The sequence below is a fragment of the Phodopus roborovskii genome, unplaced genomic scaffold (assembly GCF_943737965.1).
Source record: "Phodopus roborovskii unplaced genomic scaffold, PHOROB, whole genome shotgun sequence".
Classification (NCBI taxonomy): Eukaryota; Metazoa; Chordata; class Mammalia; order Rodentia; family Cricetidae; genus Phodopus; species Phodopus roborovskii.
The window spans coordinates 10,511,893-10,522,416 of NW_026126408.1; the positions used below are offsets into that span (position 1 = coordinate 10,511,893).

Below are 10,524 nucleotides of genomic sequence, written 5' to 3' on the forward strand. Positions count from 1 at the left end.
TTTAATCCCAGCACTTGGGAGGCAGAGGTGGGCAGATCTCTGTGAGTTCAAGGCCGGCCTTGTCTATAGACAGAGTTCTAGAACAGCCAAAGCTACACAGAGAAACTGGGAGGTGGAGGAGAGTACAAATAAAATAAATAAATGAATTCTAGGGAAAAGCTCATTATGTTAAAACACCTGCTACCAAATTTAACAATCTGAGTTTAATCCCTGAGATTCATATGGTGAGTTAGCAAACCAATTTTCAAAAGTTATCCTCTGGCCTCCAGACATGTGCCATAATATACAAACTTCTAAAATTGATAAATAAGTACAGTATTTTAATTTAATGAGATATCATTCCACACAGAATAGCTATTTTTAAATTATTGGTTTTCTTGTGGGAGGAGGGCTATTTTTTCAAGACAGGAACTCACTACAAAGCTCTATGTGCCCAGAAACTCACAATGTAGAGCTTGCCTTGAACTCAGAAATCTGCCTGCTTTTGACTCATGCTTTTAAGCATGTTCCACTATGCCCCAGTTAAAAAATTATCCTTAAGTCATCTATCAAGTAACAGGTTATGGTAGTGTACATCTTTGAATGCCAGCACTAGACAGGCAGAGGCAGGTGGATCTCTGAGTTTGAAGCCAACCTGGTCTAAGAGTGAGTTCCAGGTCAGCCATGACTACACAGAGAAACCCTGTGGGGGGGAAAGGGGACACACACATCCATCAAGTGTTGGTAAGGATTGTAAGCAAAGGGAACCCCATGTTTCCCTTTCCTCATAGAAAGGGAAAATGATGTAGTAATAACCCTGGAAAACAGTGGAAGACCCTCAAAACAATAAAAATGGAACTACCATTATGATTCAGCAATCTCACTTCTGGGTATTTACCCAAAGGAACTAAAAATCAAGCTTTCAACATCACCCTAATCTACAGAGCAAGTTCCAGGACACCCAGGGCTACACAGAGAAATCCTGTCTCAAAAAAATAAAACACAAAAAATTTCAAAGATGCAACTGCATTCCTACATCCACTGCAGCATTATGCACAACAGCCAAAATATAAAAATAATATTAATGCCACATGCCAGATAAATAAAAGAAAATATGATCTGTGTATATGTAAAGTATATACATTGGAATATTATTCAACCTTTAAGAAGAAAATTCTTCCACTTAAAACATAGACAAACCTGGAACACATTATGTTAAGTGAACTAAGCCAGACACAAACAACACTGTATGATCTCATTCGTATGTACAACAGAAGACAGGCAAATTCAAATATGCAGAATGAACAAGGGTAACTGCCAAGAGCTAAAGGGATAAAGAACAGGGAGGGGAGACAATGGTCAAAGCCAACAAAGTTTCTTTTATGCCAGTTAAATTCTAGAAAGCTACTATTAAGCATATTGACTAAAGCTAAAAATATTGCATCACATCCAAAAAGAAATACAATGTATCATACTCACAAAAGAATACTGTATCAAAGAGAAAAGGAACTAATTGTATCCTGTGGAAAAATAAGTTCTAACAATAGAAGTACTAAAGAGAGCAGGAAAACTATAGAAGTGATTGGTGTGAATGTGGTTTTCATGGTGGTGACAGTTTTATAGGCTCATTCTTATCCCCAAATTCCTCAGGATCTATAATAACAGGTCCTGGAATGATGGCACATGAATGTAATCCCAGCACTCAGGAGGCAGAGGCAGAAGAATCAATCACAACAAAGTCCAGGACAGTTTGGTCTACCTGTCAAATTCCAGACCAGTCAAAAACATACAAGACTCTGACTCCAAAAAAAAAAAAAAAAAAAAAAAAAAAAAAAAAAAAAAACTTAAAAGTAGAAAAAAGGTGTTTTTTTTTTTTTTGAGAAATCATTCCAATATATTCAGAATGCTTCCTAGTTTATCAGCTTTTTATCTGCTTCACTACATAGACACCACTTAAGAATAAGATGAAACTCTAGGAATAACCCTTGGTGCCATGATTTTTAAAGCACATGAACAAATAATTAGAAAGTGAATGAAATAGTTTAAAATCATGAGAAGGAAAGAAAAGTCAACATAAATGTGAAAAACAATACAAAAGTAAGGGAAAAAGAACTCCTTAATCACTAGGGTACAAAGAGAAATATACTTCTTAATGTAAAAAGGAGGGTCTTCTAAAGCAACAAAATAGTAATCAATTCCCATCAAGTCAGGCTTTGCAAACAGGAAGAAATGTTTATTAAAGACCCCACAAATACAGAAGGTATATTTAAACACACCAGAAAGGGTGAACTAGGACAACTAAATTCCTATAACATAAAACCAAATTAAAGAAGAGCTAACCAGGTTCAAATCAATTTACTTCAGGAATACACAACAAAGTAATAAACATGTTTCATATATGTAACCTGTAACTTTTCCTCTTCTCTGGTCAATAGCTCACAATGAGATGAGAGTATCTCTAAAATTTCTCAGAGAAAACAATTAGTTCCATCATCCACTAGAGCTATAACATAAAATCCCTTTAAGAATGAAAAGGCAAATATTTCAAAGTAAATCTTAAGAGCTGTTTGTGGTCTTTTAAAACACTTTTAAAGAGTTCTCAAAATGATGTTTCATTAGTATCCTTCTAGAAAAACAATCTTTCATTCTTCTAGCCATTTAAAAGCTACCAAGTGTTCATTTCTACTTTAGACTATTGATTCTTTGCCTTTTAACATCTCCATAACAGCTGCCTGACAAATTACCTCACCTTATTCCTCAGGGGGTAAGGACAGCATGAGATCCCTGAATTCAAAAATGGGACCACAAACCGATCAGTGAGAGATGAGCTAATTGCTTCAAATGAGTTTGACACTGCTCTAATAGAGTAGGCATTCTTGGCATGATACAATTACATGCTTACACTCTAAATATTTTATTTGCACTTAAGTGTAGAGGACATGCTGTTCCTCAAAATTATTTAAGGATGTGATAACATCACCAAGTTAAGAAATTCATAGGGTAGTTTCTACAGGAAAAAACAATCTTCAGAACACTTAGCTCAACCAAAGAGATCTATACACTCCTAAAAGTCTACTAAATTAAGACAGCCCAAAAATACTTCCAGATTTTTCACAGAAAAAGGTTTCCAAAGACACAATAAATGTATTTCACAGTATGGTAAAATATTTCTGTTCTATATACTGATTCATTCTGATTAGTATCAAAATAGTATAAAACATAGATAACAAAAATGGTGTGAATTTAAATTAAAGGAATATTTTAAGTAACACTGTTTGACCAAATGACTCTTGGAAAGTCCATCTCTTTCTAGGCATTATCCAACTGGTTCTTTGAATTCAGAACCAATCCCATAGTAACACAAATGTCCTGCTAACTTTAAAGTGACACCTGTGGGGAGAGTAGTTTGAATTCAAGAAAAACAAACCGCTTGAGAGGCAGAGACAGGGGTTCTATGCGTTCAAAGCACAGTCTGCAGAGTGAGATCCAGGACAGCAAGAGCTACATAGTGAGACCCTCTCTCAAAAAGAAAAAAAAAAGTTCTGTTTTACACACTGTGGGTGACCAAAGTTCAGGATCTCAGATCTCGTCTTTTTACAGAACTAAATCATCTCCTACTTCTTCGAATGCCACTTCTGCAACTGCAGGTACAATAACAGTGCTAGCTTGGCTTTGCAAACCATTTCCTTAACAGAACCGTATAAAGCATGTCACTTCGGAATGAGGGTGCCCACTCGACTCGTTCCTTTCTACACACTCCTTTTGTGACTTGAAAGTACTCTGCTCCTAAGTAGATGAACCTGGGTTCACCCTACAGCTTAGAGCGCCGCGTCTTCTCTGCCTTGCCTGGAGAGGCGTTAAGCGTTGGTTTTGTTTTTAAAGTTGGTGTCAGAGCAGCTACAAACTTTTTTCAGCATCCCTCCCCGCCTGCCTGCCTGCCTGCCAACTGGAACTCTGCTCACTTCCTTACCAACTTGAACCACCCCCAAACTAAGTAAGCTCAGTTAGACAGCGGCAAGAAAGCGGCAAGAGCTGACACACTTTCAAGAAGGGTTTGACACCGCGGAAAACTTTCACTTCTCTCTTCTCCCCTTCCAAGCCAGGGACTGCAGCCTACGTTCTTGCTTCCTCTAGAGTTCCCCCTCTGAGACCGGGCAAGGACAAGGAAGGCAGACCATTCCAATGTCCCCGAAAAGGACCCAAGATCCCTCTCCCGCGAACTCGAGTGCTGTTCTCTAACACAAAAGAACCGGGCCGGCACAGCCAAGGTGCTGGAGTCACCGCGGCCCGTCGGCGGCTGCCACCCTCCACCGCACCCGCAGACGGTCTCCGGCCAGACAAAGCCCGGGCGGCCGGGACGGCGCTCGAAAGACTCGGCCGCGGGCCGCCGCTCTTACCCGGGCCTCGTCCAGGGCGCCACCGCTTCCCCCGGCCTTGGCTGCCGGGCAGCTGGCCGCGCGCGTCTTGGAAGAGCGGGTCCGAGAGGAGATGAAATGGCTGCTGCCGCCGGTCGTCCCCGGCTCCGCTCCGGCCCCAGGCCCAGGCCCGGGCCCGGGAGACTTGGACCCGAGAAGGCGCAGTGAGCTCTTCCGGGTATTCACCATGGTCCAGCCAGGGGGACCGGGTCCACGCCGCGCCCGCCGCTCCCGGGAGAGGCGAGGAAGGCCGGCCCGCCGGCGGGCAGTCAGGGCCAGCGGAGCCTTGCCGGGCCGGCTCGCGTTGCCTCTGTGGGACGCAGGCCACGACAAGCAAGAGCGGGGCAGAAGGCAGCGGCAGCACGAGGAGGCAAGGTGCGGGAGGCGGAAGCGAGGTTGCAGGCCGGCCGCACAGACCCTGAGCCCGCTCAGCAGTCCTCAGCGGGAGCCGAGCGGAGCCGCCATGTCTGCCCCTTTCTCTCTTTCGAGCTCCGTGCGTCAGGGCTCTGGCGCCGCAGGGCCGACGAGGCCGCTTCCGGCCGCGGCCGCTGCGGGGCGCTGCAAGGACGCGCAGCCCTTCTCTCTCCGCAGCCTCCGTAGGCCCCGCCCCTCCGTGACGTCAGTGCTCGGCGGGCGGGGGCAGTGAGAGAGGCGCTCTGGGCTGTGAACTCGGCTGTGGCTAGGTTTCACTAGCCTGTCTAGACTGGGGGTTGGGCACAGCAGACCACGGCGCGGGACGGGTTCCCGAGTGGACCCTTCAACGCCCGGCCAGGACAGAGGACCCCAGATATCCGCGACTCCTGCGGTGGCCTGGATGACGCAAGGAACGGCAGGCCGAGGCGCGGGGTGGAAGAGGACTGGAAAGAAGGGCGCAGTACCGGGAGTTCCAGTTGCCTACCTACCTAAGCCAACACCCATATTGAACTTGGGCTGCACGTTGCATGGCTGTCCAAATGATAATGGCCGAGGATGAAAGGAACCTCCTTGTTAGTCCACGCTAGGTAAACTAAGAGGGAAGAAAAAGCACCCTAGGAACCTTGCTTCTTTTTTAACTCACTATGCAGACCAGACTAGCCTTGAACTCTTAAAGATCTGCCAGCCTCTGCCTCCCCTCCCGAGTGCTGGGATTAAAGGGGTTAATGGAGTTAAGCATAGAGAAGCTGTGTTGCTTCCTTTGACCTTAGCCAGATCTCAGATCTACCTGAGTGATTTTAGCAGCCTGGTTTATCACCACCCCACCCGAGGGCAGAATTAAAACATTTGGGGGGGGGATGATTAAAGTACACATAATATAGCAAGAGCTGATGTTATGGAGAGAACAATGAGTGCCCATTTCAAAACATTTATCAGTGATAGATACTCTTTATTTGGGCAGAAATTCCCCTGGTTATTACACTGAAAAATTGAAGAGTGAACAAATTCATGTAAAAAAAAAAATAGCAACAGAATTTTAGCCATGTAAGTCCCCAGCCAGAAAAATTAATAAGCTTCGTTCAGCCTCACAATAGAATATCTGTGCACAGATATTTGAATTCCAGAAAAAAAAAAAAAAAAAAACACTTGGGAGGCAGAGACAGGGGAGCTACATGAGTTCAAGCCTAGTCTACAGAGTGAATTCCAGAACAGCCAGAGATACAGAGTTAGACTCTGTCTGAAAAGACAGGTTATATTTTTGGTTCTCAAGAGAGCTCAGTGACCAAAGGACAAGAAACCAGTAAACTGCAATGCAAATGTGGTAAGAGACAAGGGCTCCTACATGAACAAGGATTTAAGGAAGGCTTCTAGAAATGCATCTTGAACCACAAAATGAGGGAAACACATTTTGGACAAAGAAAAGCTTGGAGAACATAGGACACAGTCTCTACAAGAGGAAAAAAAAAATGCCAAGTAATTTTTAAACTTTGTTTAAAACTATATACATATAAGACAGTGTCAAAACAGAGCAATAAAAAGAAAAAAGAACTGTCTGTATACAGTGACACTGGTATATAATCCCAGCACTCAGGAAGCTAGCCAAGACAATTTCAAGTCTAACTTGGACTATGCAGCAAGATGAAGGTCAGCCTGGACTACATTGCCAGACCCTGTTTTTTTGTTTGTTTGTTTTTAGGGGGGGTTGTTTTTTGCTTTTGTTGTTTTTTTTTTTTTTTTCGAGGCAGGGTTTCTCTGTATTACTTTGGAGCCTGTTCTGGAACTAGTTCTGTAGACCAGGCTGGCCTCGAAATCACAGAGATTTGCCTGCCTCTGCCTCCCTAGTGCTGGCATTAAAGTCGTGCACCACCAATGCCCAGCCACTATCCTTTTTTTTTTTTTTTTTTTTTTAAAGAAGACAAGCATTCTAGATAAGTGTGCCAGCACTGAACTTCACTCCTAGCCATGTATTTTGTATTTTCTGTCCAGACAAGATCTGGATAAATTGCCTAGGCTAGCCTATGTACAAATTTGTAATTTTGCTATTTCAGTCTCCTTGGCAACTGGGATACCAGGCATGTGCTGCCATGGTAGCTATGAAAAAATACTCTTCTAATAAGTGATGTTAGGACAATTGGATATACCTTTATGAATACAAAAACTCTTTACTGCTATCTCATGTATAAATATTTACTTTAAATTTATTAGAGACATACATAAAGCTGTCAGTTCTTTTAACTCAAAAATTTTATGAACATAAGATTTTTTTGTTGTTTTTCCAGAGAAAGGTTTCTATATAGCTTTGGAGCCTGTATGAGAACCTGTATGAGATCCAGTCTCAAAACAAAAATGACATAACTATACAAAAACACACAACAGATGAACGAATCAATGAAATACACAAACCTCCAAAGCTGACTAAAAAGAATATTAAAAATCTAAACAGACCTGGTTAGTTGTTTGATTTTTGTCTTCTGAGAACAGGTTTCTCTGTGTAGCCCTGGCTGTCCTGGAACTTGCTCTGTAGACCAGGCTGACCTTGAACTCACAGAGATATACCTGCCTCTTGTCTCTTGACTGATGGTATTAAAGGCATGTGCCTCTGACACCACCCATCTTAAAGCAAAATTCTTAAACAAAACAAAACACTAACTAAACAAATCTAGCAGTTTAATGAAAAAATTATACACAATGACAAGTGAAAATTTTCCCCAAAGCTATTCAACAAGGAAATAAAATTTTCTGAAGTAAATGGTACTGGCAAAATTGTACAATGAGCTGAGATATTTTTAAAAGAAATACAAAACCTAATCTTAAAATTTGCATGGATTTTAGCAAAAACAACCCTAACAGAAGAACAAAGCTGAAGGACTCAACATTTCCTGAATTCAAACCCTACCAGTCACAAGTAATGGCACATGCCTACAAGCCTCTACTCTTGGACAGTAGAAGCAATAAGAATAAGGAATCTAAGATCAGTCTTGATTACAAGGCAAGCCTGACCTGTTTTAAACATCACCTAATAGTGGGGAAAAACACATCAGCGTTCCGAGATATGCCTAAGTGCTGGAGTGCCTAGCAAGTCTAGATTTGATGGAGAGCACTCCATAAACCTGGTGTGGCAGCACCTAGAATGCCAATACTGAGGACATAAAGGCAGGAAGACTAAATCAACATCAAGGCCAGCTTTTGCTAAATGAAACCCTAAAACAGAAAGAAAAAAATATATAGAAATAAACCTATAGAGCTACAGTCAGTTTATTTTGTTGGTTAAGACAGGGTCTCAAGATGGAGACAAGACTTAAATTTACATTGTTCTACATCCTCCCTAGTGCTAGTCATACAAGCACATGCATCACACCTAGTAAATTGACTTTTAACATGGGAAAGAATCTTTTCAAATGATATCAGAGCTAACTCTATAATACAACTAAGGACTAAAGACAAAATATTAGAAGAGCCTTATAAAAGGATAAAGAAAAAACAAACAAAATACACACACACACACACACACACACACACACACACACACACACAAAGGTCTGGGCAGGATGATGCATGTCTATAATCCTAAAATTTGATAGATTTAAGACAGGAGGGTCTTGAGATACCAGTATTAAGACATAGAAGCAGGCAAACACCCATAAAATTACACATCAAATTTTGTTTGGCCTTTTTGTTTGTTTGTTTGTTTGTTTTGTTTTTTGTTTTTGTTTTTTCCAGACAGAGTTTCTCTGTGTAATAGTCCTGGCTGTCCTGGAACTCACTCTTTATATTAGCCTGGCCTCGAACTCAGAGATTCATCTGCCTCTGCCTCCCAAGTGCTGGGATTACAGGCATGCACCACCACCGCCCAGCCACATAAAATTTTTTAAAAATCCAAGAAAATACAGCACACACACAAATATATATATATGGCTGTAAAATTGCTATAGAAAATGCACTAGACTAACAATATATGTTATACACTATATATATATATATATATATATATATATATATATATATTCTACATGATTATGTGGACATGCATCATTCACTGCCAGCAGCAAAAGTAACTCAACAGATAGGAAAGCAAGAGCACTGTTTGAGAGCTAAACTCACCACAGGATCCCTGAGGCGCCACTCAGTAGGTCTTCGGAAGAATCCCAAATTGTTTTTACCTGGGTGGGGAATGGTTGGTAAGGGAGGCCCAATCTCAAGCTGACTCCAGGCACTAACAACTGTCAAATAAAAAGCAAATCCCAGTTTAGGTAAATCTAGATTCTATGTAGAAAGATTATTGCATTGGATAGGGTAAGGGGTGTCTCAGTGCAATGAGAAATACTATTGTCATAGGGCGAATGTGCAAATGTTAGATAAAAACCAAATCTAAGATAGATGGGAGTGTAGCTTAGTGGTAGAGACAGGCCTTGTCTAGTATGTAAAAAGCTATGGTTCTTTCCAACCACAACTCTAGATTTTGATTTAAGAGACTGTTGTAGCCGGTGTAGTGGCACACATCTTTAATCGTAGCACTCTGGAGACTGAGGCAGGTACATCCAGACTGGTCTACACGGTGAGTTCCAGGACACCTGGAAAGACTGTCTTAAAAAGGAGACTATTGTATACAGGGAAATCTAAGAGATCTATAACCTGTTCCTAGATTAGACAGATAAGGGCTCTTCTTTTCTTTTTTTCTTGGGGGTAGGGGGGTGCTTTTCTTGTATTGAGAAGATTAAATAAAGCCAGAAGTACCTGGGTGTAGGAAAATGGGACCAACCAACAGTAGACAGTGGACCAGACAGGACATAAGAGTTTTGTTTATTCCAAGATCAACATACTTTCTGGAGTAGCAAAAAAGAAAAAATAAAATAAAAAAGGTGTGTGTGTGGTGCTTCCTGGTTCAAGCTGGGGGTGTGCCAAAATTTGGGAATCAGAAACGAAATATGCTTCACTAAAGTGTAGTGACATCAGGGCAGCTGGGTTTTTGACCACATAATGATTACAAGCAGTTCTGCTAATCATTTATAGAGATCAGGAATCTATACACCTTGGCTGTGTCTTGAATAAACAAAGGGGCGTCCTGAAGTCTTATCTAAATCTTATAGAAAGTCGACTCCTGGGGCAGAGGCAGGAAGATCTCTGTGAGTTCGAGGCCAGCCTGGTGGTGAAGAGCGAGTTCCAGGACAGCCAGGGCTACACAGAAAAACTCTGCCTCGAAAAAACAAAACAAATGAATATAAAACACAAATAAGTAAATCCTACAGGGATGATCTTTGTGGTGAGCCCTTTCAAGAACGCAGAGTAAGGGAGTTTCTTTTAACTGTCACTCTTCAGAAAACAGGGCTCGGGCGAAGTTCATTGACAAGGAAGCAGGGAAATCTCTCCGAGGAAGGGAAGAGGCACAGAAAGAAATAGGTCGACGATGGATTTTCTCAGGTGAACGCCCACCTAGCTCCTGGCATTTTCCGCGCCTCCTAAGGAGGCAACAAGCAGCAGGGCTGGTGGCAAGGAACACGCCGCCGCCATTAGTGCGCGCCGAGTCGAGGCCTGAGCAGACCCGCCACAGGAAGCCCCGCCCCCGCTAGCCGAGCGCGCTCTCGGCATCCGAGCACGCTCCCGCTAGCCGGGCGCGCTCCCGGCATCCAAGCGCGCTCCCGCCAGACGGGCGCGTCCCCGGGGCGCGTCGGGCGGACTGAGGGAGGCGGACGGTATCTCCGCGGCGCGGCCGCTGGTC

The 10,524-nt window shown here is 42.7% G+C and overlaps 1 protein-coding gene across 3 annotated transcripts in view; it reads right to left on the minus strand.

The window, feature by feature from the left end:
* The window catches only part of Atad2b (ATPase family AAA domain containing 2B), a 134,207-nt gene extending 129,413 nt beyond the window's left edge, over positions 1-4,794 (minus strand). For 2 of the 3 annotated variants that reach the window (XM_051181696.1, XM_051181695.1), the window contains exon 1: positions 4,377-4,792. In XM_051181696.1, coding sequence (XP_051037653.1) covers positions 4,377-4,583 — 207 coding nt within the window. In that variant the 5' untranslated portion in view covers positions 4,584-4,792. Of the gene's footprint in view, positions 1-4,376 lie in introns of all 3 variants that reach the window. The other variant, XM_051181697.1, reaches the window with a different exon arrangement.
* Between the last annotated feature and the right edge of the window lie 5,730 nt (positions 4,795-10,524).